General features: G+C 45.3%; 1 protein-coding gene across 2 annotated transcripts in view; it reads left to right on the top strand.

The window, feature by feature from the left end:
• The window catches only part of plxdc2b (plexin domain containing 2b), a 64505-nt gene that overhangs the window by 19493 nt on the left and 25019 nt on the right, over window positions 1-19993 (top strand). For both annotated transcript variants that reach the window (XR_013780530.1, XM_079360823.1), the window contains exons 2-3: window positions 12640-12863; window positions 18393-18539. Coding sequence is in view for 1 of the 2 variants with exons in the window: in XM_079360823.1 (XP_079216949.1) it covers window positions 12640-12863; window positions 18393-18539 (371 nt within the window). In the remaining variant the exon portion in view is untranslated. The remainder of the gene's footprint in view (window positions 1-12639; window positions 12864-18392; window positions 18540-19993) is intronic.

Genomic DNA, 19993 nt, shown 5'->3' with positions numbered 1-19993 from the left:
AAATCAAAAAAACTAAATTAGAGATTTTTCCTCTTGACTCCGAGCCAAAAGAAAGGCAGCGTTAGTCGTTCTCCTCCTGGGAAAACTCACGAGGGTTTGAAAGTGTGGGCAGAGACTGCCAAGGTGCATCTGTCTCTCCAACCAAATAACACTCCTCCTCCTCCTCCTCCTCTTCTTCAGCACACTGGCGAAGAAAGCAGCGAAGGACAAACAGAAGGAGAAACAAAGTCGGAGGGATATTTTTTTTAAGTCTGCTCCATTTGCATTCGAAGCTGCTGTCTCCCCCGGCTGTTCTGTCAGAGGGCACTGAACTGTCCGTTTCTATTAACGACTCGCCGCAGCCGGGCTCAACTGTACAAGACAAATAGTGCCATCAAGTCCTGACACGACCAATTACTCCTGTGTCCTCTACAGGGGTCACAAATGTGTTTGGGCTGGATCAATAGGCCTACTTGAGGGAATCGATGGAGCACAGCAGACAGACCAGGACCCACCTTGGCTGGCTAATTTCACTCTCTATTAACGCTCAAAACCTTTAACCATGAAACATGCATGTCAGCACCAGGAAGTGTGACGACACGCAGCAGAGGTGAGTCACGCTGCCGAGCGTTTAAATCAGAGGCTGTGGAGACGAGCGGCGACGTGTGACCTCAGCTCACCTGTGACTCAAGTTTCCAACCTGCTCTCTTTGTGGAACAGATGTTTGGGAGAGGCAGGCGCCAGGTTCAGATCTTATCATTGAGTTTATATTTGTGTGTCTGCAGGTCGCAGGTCACCGCTGATGTCTAGTGATGATTTTAATGTGGTTTTCATTTCGCTATTACAAGGCGGGTGATTTCTGCCTCTTCTAAAGCGTGTCACACGTGGACGTCGATCAGCCTTCGATCCGCCCTCTAAGACTGTAACAGAGAAGAGCCGATAAGATGGAACAGTGCTGTGTGTGTGCACGTCTGATTGTGTGTATGTGAAGCTGCCGCTGTGTGCACGATCACACAAGCTGACATGACCTATTTCATTGCTAAGGATTCAAGTATTCGGGACCCGGGGCGTTGGTGGCCTAGTGGTTAGTTTGTGCGTCTTCCAAGCAGACGGTCCAAGTTCAAGTCTGACCCGAGGCGCGTGTCTCTCCTTCCTCGCTGACTTCCTGCTTCCTGACCGGTCTGCTGTCCGGTCAGATGAAGGACTAGAAGCACAACAAGCAGTTTTTCTTTAACATTTCAGACCAGTTGATTTTGGAGTCTTTTAAAGTCAGGGCAGGTCACGTTAGCATGTTAGCACGTTAGCAAGGCACGCAGCAATCCACATGCTTACCATCTAGATATGTATTAATAAGACACATGAGAGGAGAATGCATTTAATCATTTCATTCTCTCAAACTGGAAACAGAAGTTTAAATGTAAGTGAACGTTGACTCTCCAGCTCCTCGTCCCTTCAGACTCCTGCTGTCTAAGATAAATTGGGTGTTTGTCACAAACACAGGAAAGAAAGAAAACTACTAAAACAAAAAACAAAACTATGACAGTCACGTAAGTTGCAGCAACACAAAAGGAAATGCAGACACGTCACCTTTACTGTCCTTTTCCAGCCTGCAGCTGTGAAGAGATGTGAAACCAAAACAACCCGTCGACCTCTGGTGACCATCCAGAGAAATCCTCTGCTACATTAAAACACGATCTGTCAACTCTATTTCTATATCAACATGAAGAGTTACTGCTGAACCCTAATGAGACAGCGAGACGTCCGATCTGAAAGACAGAAATAATCATCTCGGAGTGATGGAGGGAAATTCAGCAGCTGAACAGTTTCGTCGTCACAGCCTGTTTTACATTTTCATGCACTTCCCTCTGTCACATTCAGGGCCGTTGCAATTACTGTGAAAAGTGCTCCATGAGAAATCCGATGAATTGTTGATTTGAATGAATTTGATTAAGCTCGCCTGACGAGGAGAGAAACCCTTCGTGCTTTTCTCGTCCTGTCAAAAGTAAAGCTCTGAGCTCCCGTGGAATATTTTCTTTGCTTAATCTGCATAATTAGATATTTTCACAGGCGGGAATCTTATTGTTCAAATTCACAATCCAAATATTTGGCAGAGCTCGTTCCTGATTGAATGGCAAGTGGAGAGTCTGAAGTAGAGGATATTTTGCCGTGTGTTCGGTCACACGCAGCCCTGCAGGTCTCAGCCTGACAACACTGTGTTATGAACAGTGTTTTTAGTATTGATTTCTTTGGAGCTGCTGAAGTCTCCATCGCTGGACGGGAAGAGATTTGAAGCAATTACAGAGCGTGTGAGTTGGACGGCCTCACACTTTGTCAACAGATTTATGAAATGTGCAGCTATGAGCCTGTCCTCTCTTTCTCTTTGTGTTCCCCGTCTGCTCAGTAAATTTCCAGGAAATAGAAAGACTTGAACTTCCCAAGATGCTGTGCTGTAAATATTTGGTACGTTCGGTCTTTGTGCCTGGAGGCTGTTTAGGTGGGAGGATTTGGGATTTGGCAAGTATGTTATCCCACTTTTTTTTTTTTGGCTTAACATCTCCGTTCAGATCTGGCAAAACAATTAAATTAGAAATGCATGTTTTGTAGGAGGCAGTGTATTACTCACATGTTCTGTATTTGAAGCAAATTAAGTCGGTGATGAGGAATGTCATAAGTGGATGTGAGGGCTGCTTTAAGTGCTGGGAAGCGGGCCGGCCGTGGAGATGTGACGACCACAGAGCGTGTTGTTCGTCCAATTTGTCCTGACGGATCAGACGGAGGAGGACGCATCACGGACTAAACATTTACAGATTTGTTTCAGCAATTCTGTGGGAGATAAAAAAATAAATCAGAATTTAGGAGGAGGAAACACTGGCTGCTGCTTTGTTGAAGAGAAGGCCGCACTTGTTTCCTTCATGTGTGAGCTAAAGGTCGGACTCAAACCCGGGCCATCCGTGTGGAGTAGATATTGCCTCCCTACATGAGTCGGCTAAGCTACCCGGTGCGCCTCTTAAAGATATTGTGTGTGTAACTGTCCTTGGGCTTCTCCCACTCTGGACTCTCTTTCTAATGATGAGGAATTGCAGGTCCACTGGGCTGAAGAGTTCAGCGTGTCTCCGTGTGTTTACTTAGTGAACATTGGCGTGTGGAGAGTTTTGACAGGGCGGAGGCGGAGGCGGAGGCGGAGGGGGGGGGAGAGTCTCGCTGATGCTGATGGATTAGCAGGAACGACGAGGACAGGCCCAAGGGCCCCATCTGGCCTCGCCCTCGGCCCGGGAAGAAAGTGGAAAAAACACAGTTAATACACTCGCACTCAAACCCGGTCGATCAATCTCCACCTGCAGCACGAGCCCCACGTGAAAACACACACACACACACACACACCTCTACACACACGCTGTCCACGCTGCAGGGGATCCATCTTCAGGAGGAGCAGAGCTGCCTGACAGTGTTCCTCACACGAGCACGTGCTGAATCCATCGTCTGTAAGGGAACACATTCATAGAAGAGGTTTTTCACCACGCTGATGAAGAGACGTTTAAACGTCTGTCATTTATGCACGCTTACTTTGACGACAGTGTGTGCAGGTGAGGGGTTTTTCCTTTTTTCTTTATCTTTGATGAAGTTTCCCCGGGACTTTGTTTGAAACGAAGAATATGTGCGAGGTGGTTTGGTTTATATTTTTGGGCCTATTGCACCACGAGCTCAAGGTCAAAGTCGTGAGCGGTGGGTTTGACTCTGTGCTGTGCAGAACAGATTCAAAGTTTTACGTTCAGGGATGGAGGAAGAAAACAGGAGAGAGAGAGAGAGAGAGAGAGAGAGTGATGAATAAATGATGAATATAAAAAAACTGAACTTATCCTCAGAGAACTTAGCTGTGTTGGTGTTTTAGCTGTGTGTCTCCAACTATAACTATCTGTCATCCCAGGTGTGACTGAAGGTCGTCAGCCTAACAAGTGTTGTGTAAGACCCGAGTCAGTGAGTTTGTAAACTGAGAAAATGGAGCGATCATCTCTTGGAGAGGCTGCTGAGTGCATCTCATGTGTCTGAATGTGTTTCTTTTCACAGGAGCTGAGCTGCAGAGTGTGTGTTAGCCCGCCGGATTAAGGCGAGGCTATTGTTTGTGACGCGGCGCGTCTGAATAAAAGTGCAGACTTTTTGTCCTTTTTCCATCTCTCTCCATTCAGCTGCCTCAGATTTGACCATTTCCAATTTTAAGGTCTGTTGAGCAGGCACAGAGAGGACTGTGGGAAGAGTGAAAGGAGGGATTTTTGTGTTTTTGTGGAGAGATGAATGCCAAGGGAGGGGGGCGGTTGTGGCTCGCCGACGACCTGTAAGAATACAGTAATGTAAGAGCAGGTAATGGTCTGCACTGGAGGGAGGAGGAATAAGCCGCTGCAGGAGGTCCAGTGTCCAGTGATACATCAGGCTGCCTGGGCTCGAGGCCTCGGGCTGCTGGAGACTTCCAGCTGAAGGGTGGACTCCTGAAATATGAGACAGACGCCGTGCCTGACTGGAATCCTCCGTGTCGCTCAGGAAGCACACTTTACTCTCCATGAATCCCGACTGTCTCCTGCCTCCCTGGTGCCCTCTCTCTGTTCGTCTCTTTCCCAAATAACTGTTGTGTACACTTCCTGCACTGACCAAGACGACCACCAATTACAGGAAGAGAAGCCGCAGCGGTGACAGCGTACCCCACCATGGTCTGTTCCGCCACTTTAAAACCCTGTGTTTTGGGGTTTTGAGTCCGTGTGCTCGGGTTTGTCTCTGGATGCTTTGTGGCTTTGTGTGCTTTGGATTCTGTGTCCGATGTGTTTAGTTGGTTTTTTTAATAGACACTGACGGGGAAATTAGCAACTTTCAGAAAAAGTTCAACGTTAATAAAAAAATTAAAAAACTGATGGGCTAAATGTTGGAAATCTCCGCGTCAGAGCTCCGAGACCGAGAAGTTCATACAGCGAGAGATAATGTGGTATGTGGTCTAAGTCCTGATGTTGATCAAAAATATAGAAATATGGTAGCTGGAGAGGTGCCAGACCACTTCTCGAGCACTGCCGAGGTGCCCTTGAGCAAGGCACCGAACCCCCACCAGCTCAGGGGTTAGCAGCCACATCATTTAATATTTAGACACAGATCTAATATTTGACTCTCGTCGTCCTTTCTTTCACGCCGCTCCTCTTCGTAGGCACAGCGTCACGCCAGGCTCGGGGGAAAGCAACATCAGTCTCCTTTCAGGCGCCGCAGAAAAGTAATCATCACTCTGAGGGTTCGAAAATTGTCTTTTATTTATAGCTCCCTTTTTGCACCTGCCTCTTTTTTTTTCTCATTCGGGCGACATCCGAGACGCTGGAGATGAATGTGTTTCTTGTTTGTTTCTCAGATGTCCTTTCGCATTTTCTGCTTAAATTAAGATGTTTCGTTATTCATTTATTTATTTGTTGTTACTTTGTTTATAGATGAGCATAAAGCAAGTCAGCCTCTCACTCACGGGCCTTAAACATATAAAACAACAGCTACAAAGTAGGCTGTGCTACAAGTTTCCATAGTGCTCAAGTTGTTTGCTTTCTCTGATCATGTTTCATAGATGGATTGTTTATGCAGGATGATGCTGGTTGAGGTGAAAGTTTAGCATTTGTTTCTCCTCTCAGGTCTGTTGAGAAATAATGTCTGACACCTTTTTGCTTTTCTCTGTGGTTAAAACTGTTCAGTTATCGGGCAGCTGTGGCTCAGTGGTGGAGTCGGTGTGTGACTGTGCGGTATCTTTCCATAAAGTCCTGCGTGCTGCTTGTGATCCGTCAGCGCCGCGGTTCTCTACTTCCTGTATGGCTCCCTGTGGTCTGTTCGGCTTCACGCGTTCTTGCAGAGGGTTAGTGGTGCTGCTTGCCCGCTCTGCAGATGGACCGCTGCAGGTTGCTATGGAAACACAATGATTGACTAGAGTGGCGGACTGCGTATAGCTCCATATAAAAACAGTAAGAAGACTAGAAACGAGCTACACAAGCTCAAGTCCATTTACCTTTGAACCAAACTGTATTGGCGAAACATTTTTCTCTCTTTGTGTTTCGTCTGAGGAGTATTAGCTGTTGGAAACTGGATGCATGTAAATCAATGTGAATTGAGGAGACAGCTGCTGCTATCTAAAGTCCCCAATCTGAACCTCGGGGGACGTTCTTGTTGCGGTGCTATGACTCGGAAAGACGGGACTAATTGTTGGCAAAACAAGATCTCTGGTGTAATGAGGCGTTCATGGAAGGCCGGGCGCACACTCAGGAGGACTGAGCCTCCAACAGGACTGAAGCTTCTGCAGGGAATAATGGTATTTAGTTTGTAGCTGTCTCTGTTAGCATACCCTGTGTAGTCATTATCGGAGATTTAGTTCAAACGTCTTCTTTTATTATGCCGTTTAAATCTTTTTATGAGCGCTGCGTGAAAGTATTTCTCCTCTGCAGGTGCTGCCTCTCTCTCTCTCTCTCTCTCTCTCTCTCTCTCTCTCTCTCTGTACCTGTGTTTAACTTTCTCCTGCAGTCAGCTGTTTGTCTTTATGCCTTTTCTTAATGACAGGTTGCGTTTTTAGGGGGAGATGTGTAAAAAGCAAGCTACGGCAGGTTGGGAAAGCGCGCATAATAATTTCAGACAGTTTGCATGTTTGGAATTTGTGTCGACGGTGCTCAATGCAGTCGTGTTCAATGTGTCTCTGAACCCTCAGCGACAGAGATTTAAAGAGTCTGCAGTCGGACTGTTTTATACTTGAAGAATTCAATTTAGACATTAAACAAGTCGTATTTAAGATCCCGTACACGATTATTAATCCATTAAAACTCAGCAGATTGTTTGAATAGTTCACATCTTGCTTTTCGCGAGATCAAAGCAGCATCCATCTCCTGTTAAAGCCACTTCATCGTCTCATCAGTCACATTGAATGGCTGAGTTTATCATCACTTTAGCGTCATCACAAGCTGTCTGTGTGTTTTTTGAATCCTCACTGTCAGGGGCCTCTGCTCTGAGAGGACTCATCATGCTATCACTCTGCTCACTGATGGGTCTGTGTCAAACTGAACTTCAGGGAGCAGCCTGCACGCTGCAAACACCCTGCACGCTGCACAAACACACCAACGCTGTCGAAGCATGCGTGCAGTCCACACAGTTTGCCTGCATTTATTCCGTAATTAAAAACAAGAAATTACCCATAATACCAAAACTGGAAGGCTCTGATTTCAATTTTGTTTCTGTTATTAATAGTCAGACTGACTTTCTTGTGGATTTGGTTTAAGCTTGGAAAGTAATAATGCCTTCTAAGCATATTAAAAATAAAGATGCATTCAGAACACTTAGTGTGTGATCTTTTAAAAAGCAGACATGTGATCTGAGGAATTATCCAATTATTTGAGTTGCCAGTTCAGTGGACGATGTCCTGCAGGTTAAGGTTGTTCAAATGGAGGATGAAACCACCATCGCTACCATGTCGGTTTAGTGAGCCAATAAATTGCTAAATATTTCTTGTGCTTCTGTTGATTTGATCAGAGATGTATTCTTTTGATGGCATCACCGACTTTCTTTGCAAGCTTTGCACGTGTGCGAATGATAAATAATCTGTGACCTCAGAACAAGACGAGCTGAATGGAGGACAAATGGCCACATTCTCCTTCATGACACCAAATGATTCATTAAATCAAATTATGTATTCTTGATTTATGAATTGGTGGTTTTTCTCCAACAAGTGGGCTGGTCTTTTATCAACCAAATTCCCGGCAATATTATTTTTTCCCTCCTTTTTTTAACCTAGAATTTAAACAGTTGTCTTCGGCAACAGTAACCTCAACTTAATCCACGGTAACAGTGGTGAGTTGATGTGCACGGAGGAAGTAAAAGAGGCTTGGAGAGGAGGTCTTGGCAGTGTCTGCTGGTACACTGATAAAGCAGCTTTCAGTGGGCACTACATTAAGCCCTCTGACACCTGCAGATAGAAAGCCTAAGGAACTGTTATGGGATGTGACTTCTTTTATGCATTTTGCAAAATTATTCACACACACACACACACACATATCCAAGCATGCAAAAATGCAATGAGGCTTCACACCTCCTCTACTTGTCAGTCATGCGTTGCAGTCTCCTGTCTGCAACACTGAGTCAGGTGGGAACTGTCGAAAGAATAGACGTGAAAACAAGCAGAAACAGAATGAAAGAAGGGGTGCAGACAGTAACTTTGTTCTGCTGTTTTACGACCTCCCCAAACGTCCTTGAAAGGTTTTAGTTGGAACCAAATTACAGCCCCTCTGGTGTTTGTGAATCAGAGGTGTTGACAGGCGTGAGTCCCGCCAACAAGGCCGCTCGACAGAGTCAGGGTGAAGGTATGCGGGGGCTTTCAGACACGCTGAAAGAAAAGTAGAGGTGAAAGATTTCCTTTCATACAAAAGCGGAGAAACAGCCTCGCACTGGGGAGAAGCCCCGTTCTGCAGGGGGTGTATTTTAGGTGTCCCTCAGGGGTCCGCCCTCGGTGCCCTCCCAAAGGCTGGACAAAAGAGCCTGAGTTTCCCCTGGCGAAGAAGAGAATGTGCTGCCGCTGATTCATAGAGGTGGCGTTCACAAGAGAAATGCAGGTGCATGTGTGACTCATCATGGCCGATTTAGAGGGACTGCTGGGAAAAGAGCAGCCATTTATCCGAAGCCCTTATGTTGTGATCATGGTGTCCAAAGTTTGCCAGCTTTCCGTTGTATATGTAGGAACTGACAAAGACCCTTTATGGGGTTGAAAATAAATGTTTATGCGTAAGTGGACTGGGTGTGTAGGTGCCTCTTGGACTGAAGAATCTAACTGTTGACAGGAAGTTTGCCCGGGCTACTTTGTCCGCATGGGTGTGACTAATGACCATTAGGGATAGAGTGAGTGTCAGGAAGTATTAGTGGTATGTGACAAAGACGCAGTGAGGGGAAAAGTTGGCCCATGAAAGCTGCTGCAACCCCCAAAACAACAAGACTGAAGTTATGCATACGGGAAGAAAACTGTCTCTGGAAAGACCTGAAGCGTTGTGGTTGGACATGTAACGACGGAAACATCACCGAGTCTTTGTAAAATGATATGGCCTTGGGATTTTTCAGGGCGGCATGCTGTGGCAAAAAAGCCGGGCGAGTATGGAAACGGAATTGAGCATGCTGGGAACTGGCTAACGACAGCAGGCTATTTATCCCTACACCTTAAAATGTATTTAATGAGGGGCTATCTATTTGTTTCCTTTTCATAACAGGCAATGTGTTGTGTTAATTGGATTTTTTTGTGTTTTTCTTTGTTTTGATACGAGAAGAAAACTGTTAAACTGATTTTTTAAAATATTCTATCAGGACATCCAGCTCAATTTTATGCTATTTCTCAGTGACGTGTGTTTGCAACTTGCTCTACTGTGTGTTAATATAACAGTGTGCAGTATAAATCATCAAGAAGCTAGTCTTTTCTCTGTATAATTGTTTTAGTCCTTCTGCAGCAGCATTAGCAGCACAGGCAGACGTTGGAGCTTTGACTTTAGGTGACTGAAGCAGAACATAATGAATGTTTTTGTTCTGCACGGGTTAAGTCTGAAACTGAGAAAATAGTGATCTACTGCTAAAAGCTTATACTTAAGCATAGAGCGCCCTATGACTCAGCATTTGTCCTAAATATTTCTGCCTTTCACAGATGAGTTTTTCTTCTGACTGTTTTTAATGAGTGCTTTCATTGCAGTTTTACTCCCCTGCAGATTATTCAACCTAAATTTTAGCTGTGAGTTCACTCTTATGTACAGCTAACTGTGAGCTAGCGTTGCTAAAGGCTTGATAGGTGGGCCATTCATGACTCAGCGCTTTATGCGCTAAATGTTTATAGCCTTCCTGAATCAGCTTTTTCTGAGCTTTGTTTGACAAAGTTTTTATATTCTGCTAACACTGTAACCATCAAGGATGTAAAAACCCAAAGTTACAAGTTACATCTTGTGTTAAAAGAAGAATGTGCAACTTTTTGGGCACCAGCATAAAGCCAAATTTTGTGCTGTTTAGCGACATCTTAGCCACAAAGCGTCCGCTCTCCTCCAACTGTAATGTTTGTACGAAGGCATCATCAAGTGGAAGGCACCATAATTAAACACCATTAAACGCAACTGGCAGACAAAACTGACCCTCAGCTCGAGCTGCAATCTCTTGTGTCCTGCATTGTTATGTTAGCGGGCTAATGTTAGCGCCCTTTAGAAGCTTGTGGCTTCACATGCATGTAGAATGAGCATGATCTAAAAACTCTTTTGTGAAATCAAAATAATCAGTGATCACCTATCATGCTAAACTATTTTAAGGAAGGCCTTCAAATCATGTAAATCTATATTATTAAAGTTGTTTATAAAATTGTTTCATAAAGTTGCAGCTTTCTTTCGGTAACAAAGGCTATCAGCTACACGGAGGATGTCTTCTAGTTCTTAAGAGAAAATACTCAATAAATTCTGTTTATTTTCTCACACTGTGGAACAAACAAAGTACATTAATTTGCTCTTAATAGAGTTCATCCATTTTATCCCACTGCATAGCCAGAGACAAGAGCGCAGAGCAGATATTTGTTGTTCAACTTTTCCAAAAGCAGCCTAAATTGGTTTTCCCCCGCTGTAGTTATAAGATGGATGAAGTTGTACGGAAAGGCCAGGCGTGTTTATTTGTGCATGAAAGGCGTTAATGCGAGATACAGAAGCCCAACACAGAGTGAAAAAAAAAGAACTTGGAAAAAATAGCATGAGGAAAAACAGTCTGAGTGTTGTGGTTTTAGTTTAGAGCCAGATGTAAATTAGTGTCCTCAAATTAAACTCAGTAATACCAGAAGCATGTTAATGAAAACTGCTGCTCTTTGTTTGGGTTTGCCAACTTTAACAGAGAAATATAATGTAGCCCATTGACAATAGAATAATTAGCACGTTTTCATCGGCCTTGCTGAAAAATAGATCTTCTCTGTTTGATTTACTCTTTCATTCACGGTAGCCAATTTAGTAATTAGTCTTAAAGTGAGTCAGGCTGCACATAAACATAAAGATTCCTGGTCTGATTTGTGGTCTTTAACATGGCTTACTGGAAATGGGCTCTAACTTTTTACTGTTCTTCTTTGGCTCCAAAAACAATTAGCTGCAAATTACCCCGAGTCTTCTTTCAAACTCTGCGCCTTCTGCTCACTTAAAGCCTTCCAATGTACATCAACACCTATCTGAAAGAGCAGACTGCTCTCTTTGCTTCTGTTGCTTTGCCCACGCTCATTATAAAGTGAATCTGTCAGCTTCCACTTTGGGTGAATTAGCATCTGAAGCGCCCTTCGTTTTCTCTCACCAACTCTCTCGTCTTCTCCTGAGAAGCACTAGACAGGGGAGGGGGGCCCTCAGAGAGGAGAGAGAGAGGACGACATGGAGAAAGAAATGCGAGCATGAGAGGAAAAAAAGAGGCAGAGGAAAAGCGTAAGAAGAAGCGCTCTGCGAGTTAAACCCAGTGACCTCTGTCTCATAAAACAGGAGCAGGGAGTAATAGAGGAGGAATCAGCAGTATTGTCTCACCTGGAGCCAGAACAATTTGCATAGCTGGATCAGCATGTAAGCACGTTGTAAAGTTTGTGTTGGAATGAACGCTATGAAAATAAAGTTCTATCAGTGATTGTCTTTAACTGCTTAATCCTATTAGGGTCTCGGGGTTGCAGGAGCTTATCCGAGCATGCCAAACGTTACAGCCTGGAGGAGAGGAAACGGGGCTCTCAGATAAACAGACACTCTCTGACTGCTTCAGGAGCTTCCTGTCACTGGTGTCTCAGGCGTCGTCCACACCAGAGGCAGGCATCTTTGAAAATGACGCCTTTTCTGCACACTTTGGACATCTTTGTTTTCAGTCACTGAAAAAAGACGTTACCAGAATCCCACTGTGACATCACAAAGAGAGCAAATTTGAAACGGAGCATTTTTTCTCTGTGATGTCAGACTTATGCAGAACCCAAACAAAAGACTGGATGAGTTTATTTCACATTTTGTGGGTCGGTAGACACTCAGGTTACTTAAATAAATGTTCATAATTTGTCCCCTTTAATGTACTTTGGGTCTAGTTTAGGATTTTAGCTTTACTCTGGACAAACACACTAAATGACACCCCGAAAAAGTTTGTTTCAACCAATCAGGTCTTGAAGCCTACTTTGACCAAACTTTCGACAGCAAGACAGACTTGTTGAACTGAAGTGAACTTTTGTACAGCAGAAATCTCTTTTGCATATTCAAATGATTGATGTCTTTTTTTTTTTCTCCCATTATTTGACTCATTTCAATTCAGGAACACGTTTCATATAATGAGCACATTTCAGCGCTCTGTCTCAGGCTGGGTCGGCGTTTATATTAACATAGTTCCATTTTTCCCCCCTGTCACTGTCGTCCTTATTTCAGACTCAGGGGAAGGGATGATTGTGAAAGTCTGCGGCCCGCTGGTCTGTGTGACGGCTGCTGAGTCATTCCTAATGTGCATCTGTTTGAGGCACTGAGATTTTCTCCCCAGTGCAATGAGAAAAGTCTGCAGAGACGCTGACTTACGATACAGCAGGACAAGATGAATGACTTCAATAATACTTCTTGTCATATAGTCATATCATATTGTGTTGCTTGTAATTTTTAATTTATCCGTGTTTTTCTGTCTCCTCAGGGGTTTCTTACTCATACGTGCAGGGGCAGGTGGCAGAGGAGGACGCAGCAGTGGATGTGAAGCTGTACAGTCACAGGTGGAGGAGATGGCTCCCACTTAAACCTCGTAACATGGACAGCAACAGGGCCAGTCCGGAGCAGGACCAGGAGCCGGAGCAGGTGGAGCCTGAGGGTCTCCCCGGGCTGCTGTCGTCAGAGGACACAGACAACAGCTCGCAGATAGAGGTGGGTGCTGATTGAGCAAAAACTGAAAGGATGTTATTTCATGTTTTATTAAACTACAGATGTCAAGTATGAGATGAAATATTTGGCAGAATGAGGTGATTCTTCTTATGCAGTTTTAAGTCTCCTGTTTCTTTGAGTCCGTCTAGTTTCTGGTAAGCACGCCGACGTCCCCGTGCAGATTGACCCAAACACCGCTGCAGAATCGCTTTATTAGGATTTCACAAATATCTTTGGCCACATTTCTCGTGTTTCCCTGCGATTACCACCCCGACCCCATAATGTAATTTCATCCTGTGGAATATATGGTTCTGCACAGGCGAATAAAGCTGAGGCAGATTATTAGATACGACATCATTCTCGAGGTGAAGTCAAACTAGCTGTGATTGTTGACAAAATGTCTCGCTCGGTAAACCTTCCAGCCGGCTCGTCTGAGGAGACTGAATCGATGAAGCTTCACCTAAAAATACTCTTTCCTCTCTTCCCTGGAGCGATTATAAATCTCCCATAAAGCGTGGAGGTATTGTAATGAAAAGAAGACTAGGTGGATGAATATTTTATATCAAATTAAACCCAAGCCTCAGGTGATCATCCACCTTCTGCGGGAGACTGGATCCTCTTAAACTTGACCTCAGAGCGACCACAACAGGAAATTACCCCGGCCTCCCACGGTTCCAGGAGGCTCTCTGGAGCTGCTGGAGATTAATAGCCGGGTTCAGCCTGTGTTTGCCTTTATGTAAATGAAAGGCGTCGCCCCGTGTCGCGCTGTTATGGCGCCTTTGACCCGCGCACAGCATCGAGGCGTTCAGTCGTTACAAAGGCGGCCGCTTGGGTTCAGGCGGCTCGTTAAGTTTACCAGTAGCTTCTAATCATCTCAGGTTCACAGAGCCGTGTCTCCCAGCGAGGAAGGAGGGGCGTGTGGGGGGGAGCTTTGATCGTCAGCTGTAAACACACACACACACACACACACACACACACACACACACACACACACACACACACACACACACACACACACACACACTTGACTCTTCAGACTTCACGCATGAACTTGCAACACACAATCTCACAAACTCACCCGTCCCTCGTTGTTGTCGCCCTCCGAGGCTCATTTGTTTGTGCCGGATGGAAAAGCAGTCCACTGCACAAACACCCCGTCATTCCTCCTGTTATTACTCACACACACGAACACACACACACACACACACACACACACTCACTTGCCACCGACACTTTGCTGACATGAGAGAAGCCGTCAGATTCAGAGGGCAGAGACAGTGCAGCAGCAGGAGTTAAAGTCTCGTCTTTAGACTGAGCAGAGAAGGAGACAGCTGAGGGACTGTGTCCACCCGGAGGACAAAATCTGCCTGCAGACACTTTAAAAATTCATGAAACTTTGTAAACTGTATATGTGATGCTAAACACATTCAAAGAGTTGGGTTTTTTTGGTATCTTTTTCTGCCCTGGCTTGCCTTGCATTAAAATGTTTTTGTCCTCTGTGAAAAATCAGCAAAGTCACAACATGTACGGCTTTGACCACAGGGGGCGCCAAAACCAAGACAGCCCAAAGCTTCTTTTCTGCAGGAGCTTGAAAAGCAGAGCTGTGGTCACTTTTATCGCATCAGTTTTGTCACAGAAAAAAAAAATCATATTTGCAAAACTCTCTGATGGTTCTCGTTTGGTGAAGAATTAAATGTGTTTTTAAAAAAGGACGATTACAAACGCGTCTTTTTTCTCCTCGTTGTTCCGCTCTCAGGTCAGCCTGTGTTTGGGTTAACGGGCGCCTTTACACGATCGTCCAACGGTAGCTTCCTCTCACCTGAGCATGCAGCTTTATAAGTGCGGTCTGAACAGCAGACAGCCAGGCGCCCTGGATGACTCTGAGTGACTCACTGTGGCCGTGTCTTCAGGTCGCTGTGCGTTTAGAAGCGAACAAGTCTTTATCGCAAGTTTCATCAGTTTCTTTTACACAACCCGACAGGATCCACAGGCGCGCGTCTCGACTTGTTTGGGATGACGGTTTTTGTTTTTGGACGTTGGGATCTTTTGAGAGTTCAGGTTCTCACGTTTATCTTGAGTCAAAGCTCCGAGGCATTTTAAAACCTCAGCTGTGAGTCACGCTCACTGACGCTTGGTGTTGCTTCGTTAAATCAGAAAGTTGCACAATGTTGTTGATGGGTGCACAGCCGTGCTACTCATCAGGTAGCTCCATATGTGTTCTTCAGCTTTAAAGTCTGTCTGATCCATCCAGGTGTGTTTGGATAAAAGCTTAGCATTACTTTATTACTTTAATTGGCCATCCTGTATGAAAGAAGACCTGACACTGGATGTGAACGATCGTTTCATGTGTCAATGTTTACAAAAAAACACGAAACGATCAATCAAAACATCAGAACATGACGTGGAGGCCGGCGGGGAATCATGGGAGTTCTTACCTGCTGTTGCTCGTTCAAGTCGTGTTTGATCACCTGCAGAGTTTCTGTCAGATCTTGTGTGTGTGGTCTCATCACGTGTGTGTGTGTGTGTGTGTGTGTGTGTGTGTGTGTGTGTGTGTGTGTGTGTGTGTGTGTGGTCTCATCACATGTGACGGACGCTGTTTTTAATCAAACCTACGTTAGAGGCTTCTTAAGCTGATCGTCAAAGTTTAAATCTCCACTTTGAAGCGGACGCTGAATCACAAGAGGCCACGTTTCTCCTGTGATTGTGTTAGTCATCTTGGATTGTATCTTTTCCTTTTCAGATGGTTTGATTTTTTTATTTTAGGTCTGAACACCTGCTCAGCCTGAGAATCACCTTCGACCTTGTATACATAGCAAACATGCCGATGTGAGGGTCCTGACCTCGCGTTTGTAGAAACGACTGATGGCTCTGACGTGCAGGAATAAGCGTGCGCTCTGGAAGCTGCACGCTTCACTAAAGTTGCTGTTTATTTGTGGATTTCTTGAAGGAGAAGATTCACGCAGTGAGCAGCGCGCTAATTCTCCTTCCCCTGCCTCGACTCCCAGAGCTGCTTTTACGCTCCATATTCTAAACCTCCAATGAATGCAAATGAGTTATCCCCCCCCCCCCCCCCCCCCCCTCTTTGTTTGTTTTGAGTCACACTTTGTCAAGTTTGTTAAAAGACTCCCGGAGGATATTGAGTTTGGAAAGCAATGTTTACTGTCTTTATAATGCTCGTCTGTGCCTGCAGCTTTGCTCGGTCTTCTTCTGTGTTTTACCCTCGCTTCCCGTCCTCCTCTGGAGTCAGGGTTGTGGCGTCTTTGTCGGCGGTTTGGCCAAACATGTTGGTTTGCAGCCTGTCAGAGACGGCAGCAGAGATGGTGAGTTTGAGTGGTAAACTCAACATCTCTGTTCAAGCGTATTCTGTTTGAACCCGGCAGACAGCTCCCAAAACCAAAGTATGAAATCTAAAAAACCAAAGAGCAGAACACCTTAAATAATGTATCAGCAGCCTGGATTCAACTCACACTACTTATTTGATTTATTCTCTTCTTGTTCTCTTTTAAACAATCCCACACAGACGGATGGACACTTTCGTAGCCGTTTCTTAAAATGTCATCCTTTTGTAATAGGCGTATTCAGCCTGCCGTTTCTCCGTCATTTTGAATGTCATCAAACCGCCGGTTCCTGGCCGAACGCTGAGCCGACATCAACGTTTAAAGAAAAGAAAATCAGAGGGAGAGAGACAGAGAGAAAAGAGAGAGAGAGAAAGAGAGAGAGAGAGAGAGAGAGAGCTCCGCACACTGGATGGACCGCCGGAGTCGTCTGGAGCTGCGACGCCGGCGTCGTGAGGATCGGCTGTCCTCTGTTCGGATCAGGTTCAGAGAAGATTCAGAACATCACACGACAGCTTCTGAAGTTGGCTGACGCAGCACAACAGAGTCTTCACAACAAGTCGCTCAACACACACACACACACACACACACACATCACACACCAGTACTATCAAGCAGATACAAGGAGACACAGCTGAGCGATGAATAATGGATCACAGGTATCACGCCATGAGCGATGGCGTCCTTTAAGTGCTTTTTTAAAACACAACACTTGAAATTGTATTTTCAGAGTTAAGTCTGTGTAAAACAGAGGCAGAGCGGCAGCAGTACGTTTCCCACCTTGTGTGTGTTTTCACACATCAACATCAACGATCTCACATCACTTGCTGGCAGATTTTGTGGAGCAGCACCTGTTCTCGTGTTTGTGTCAGGCTGTTTGTCTGGCGAAGCTCCCCGCGCTCTGCTCGCTGCGGCCCCGAAAGGTCCTCACGGCTTCGCGTCCACCTCCACCCAGCTGGACAATGGCACGCCGCCGAACATCTCCCCCCCTCCCCCCCCCCCCGAAGGGAAACAACCGCCAGCTGGGCTCTCTGGCCTCCGAGGAGGAGGAGCCTCCATCCTCTCCCCTGCCGGAGCAGAAAACATCTTGTGCTGATTAAGACGAAGCTTTACAGCTCTTGTATTTGTGTCTGCTGCTTCTTTTACAAGCGCCCTTTGCTTTTCTATTCTGAAAGCAAAGTGCTGACTCAGGCTTGCTGGAGGGGCTTTTTGCCCTGACACGATTCGGCTGCCATGAAAGGCTTCAGCTAATGTTTGTTTAAATCTTCAATTTAATCAAAAGTAACACCACCAACATGGCTGAACTCCATTTGGATTTCTGATATTTATCAATCCTGCGGGGACTTTGCTAAGCCTGAAATATTATCTCAGTGTTTTACGCCGCAGGCTGAATATGTAGAGGTGTTAGATTACAGCTCTCTGATGGGAATCAAACTCCTGGAAGCATAACGAGCAGAACAGGGACGGGTTGTGCTTTAATTAACGCTTGTCTCGTTGCCTTTTTGACAACACGCCCAAACAACAACGCCCATATATCACAGAGCCGTGTGAGTTCCTCCTATCAGCGAGATCACAGTGTTAAACATGTTTTTTTAGATAAAAGCACAGATGTGAGGTTTCTCCAGAGTCGGGCAAGACACGAACATTCTTCCTATTTCTGCACAGGAAACAGTAAAAGCCGACGTGCCGCTCCCACACGCCTCATAAAAGTCCACAAAATGTTTCTGCTGAAGAATGTAATCCTGACTGTGCAGAGGTTAATGGGCTTTAATTTGATGAGTAGACATTTAAACCAGCTCCTGTGCTGATTGTGCTTTAATGAGAAGCACTGATTGAATGCACACATGATGGAAAACATTGTATTCTAATGTCATCTAATTCAGCAGGTTGTTTGTTCTGCAGCCAAATTAAGAAGACAAAAAAACACTCTATATTGATTTTCACATATGTGCACGCTTTCTGTTTTGCCGCCGCTGGATTAAATTAGAGTTAGATTTGAGCTCACAGCAGCTGAGCCACAGGATGTTCTTACAAATATGTGTTTATATATTCTGCACGCTGGATGATAATAGCACAGGCTGCAGCGGTTTAAATCACAGAGCAGCACAGCAACGTCCACTCTCCCCTCCCCGCTCCATCTCATCCTTCTTAATAACTCTCTGCATGTTTACAGCTTCTATTCATTCTGTGTCTGCAGGAGGACGCAGACCACGACTACTACACGTCAAAAACATACAGCCCGTCAGATCCGACGAGCAAAGACTTGTGGGTAGATATCGACCAGATGGACAAGGAGAAAGTGAAGATCCACGGGATTCTGTCCAACACACACAGACAAGCAGCGGTGAGTCAACAAGGAGATTTCCTCTGAGGCGTCTCAGGAAGTTTAAGAAAACACCGGACTTCATCTTTGACGTCAGATCGATTCATAGTGAGCTGTGCGCTGCGCTCGGTGACTTCGTCTGCAGCTCAAGGTGAAGTCTGTCTGAGTGGATGATCTTCGAAGTTCATCGTTTGATCTGTAACTTTTCAGAGAATGTAAGAGGAGAGTCGAGCATGACGTCTTCAGATATCTCATTTTATCCCGAAAACCCAAACACACTGTTATGTTCTGCACTCATCGAGTGCATGAGGGGGGGTCCTGTACCTGTCATGAAGTCGATGCAGTAAACCGGTTCATCTCGTCCCGGCTTTTAATACAGAAATCCACTCGGATCAGACTTTAACTTCAACTCACGACACGTCCCGTTTGGCTGAAATGTGAATAAATGCAACAAAGCTGAAGCCACAGTAGATCCATCCAAAGTCCAACAGTCTCTCTCCCTGTGTTATTCAGCCTCCTGAGTGTAACCTGTGATGAGTCCAACACGCTGAGAGGAGGCTTCAGCTCGCTCTCTGTGGCTAATGACTTCATTTAGATTACTTTTAAATTCATTTAAACCAAAGACGGGATTTATCCGGTGTGTAATACCACACTGGTGATTTGTTTCCCCACGAATGCTGAGTGAAGAAAGGCATCCAAACATGTTTATTTTCTCCATTTTCCCGATGATAACGAGTTCTTTCAGTTCCCTTGAAATCTCAAATTATTCGTCACGTTATCTCCGGATAGCAAAGCTCGTTTGTTTTTATTTGTGATAATGGGATATTTTCCTGGAGAGCTAGAAATCGTCCAACAATAGACTGGTCTCTGTGACAGACCATGCTATCGTTAAGCTCGCACTAATGAGTCAAGTTAAGCCTCGTTCTCTCTTTGTTGTGTGTTTTTAAAACTCTGAAAAGCTGCCTGATATCTCAGGGACACAGAAACGTGGAGATGCATGTTTCCTGTGCGATTCAAAGAAAGGTTTAAAAAGTGACTGTAAGAACTGAAACAGCTTCAGGACTCCTCTGCAGTAAAGTCCCCCCCCCCCCACACCCCCACCTCCGCCAAAGCAGGTGACCCATGTGAGGAGCATACTGATGGAGTCACACAGAGGCTGACTGAAGAGAGCGAGCAGCGTGGCAGCAGGGCAGAGAGAGAGAGAGAGAAAAGAGACAGCACCCCCGGGTGAACAATAGCCAGCGAGGAGATAGAAAAGAGCTGCACATTGTGTATTCCGCTCATCCACCCTCAGTCGTGTCATGATGGATTGAAGCGTACAGTCTGCGGCGAGCTATTCTTTTTAGCCACCGAGCGGCCCGTCGACGAGGCGAGGAGTTTCTTTCAAATGTAAAAGAGGGAGTTTTCTCTCCAAAGTCATTCATGTAGTATCAGTTTAAAAGCCAACCAATCAATGCAGAGACAAAAAAAATAAA

Source organism: Symphodus melops (genome assembly GCF_947650265.1).
Source record: "Symphodus melops genome assembly, chromosome: 14".
In the NCBI taxonomy this organism is placed as follows: Eukaryota; Metazoa; Chordata; class Actinopteri; order Labriformes; family Labridae; genus Symphodus; species Symphodus melops.
The sequence above is the reverse complement of the archived record's forward strand: the minus strand, read 5'-3'. Positions and strand labels throughout refer to the sequence as shown.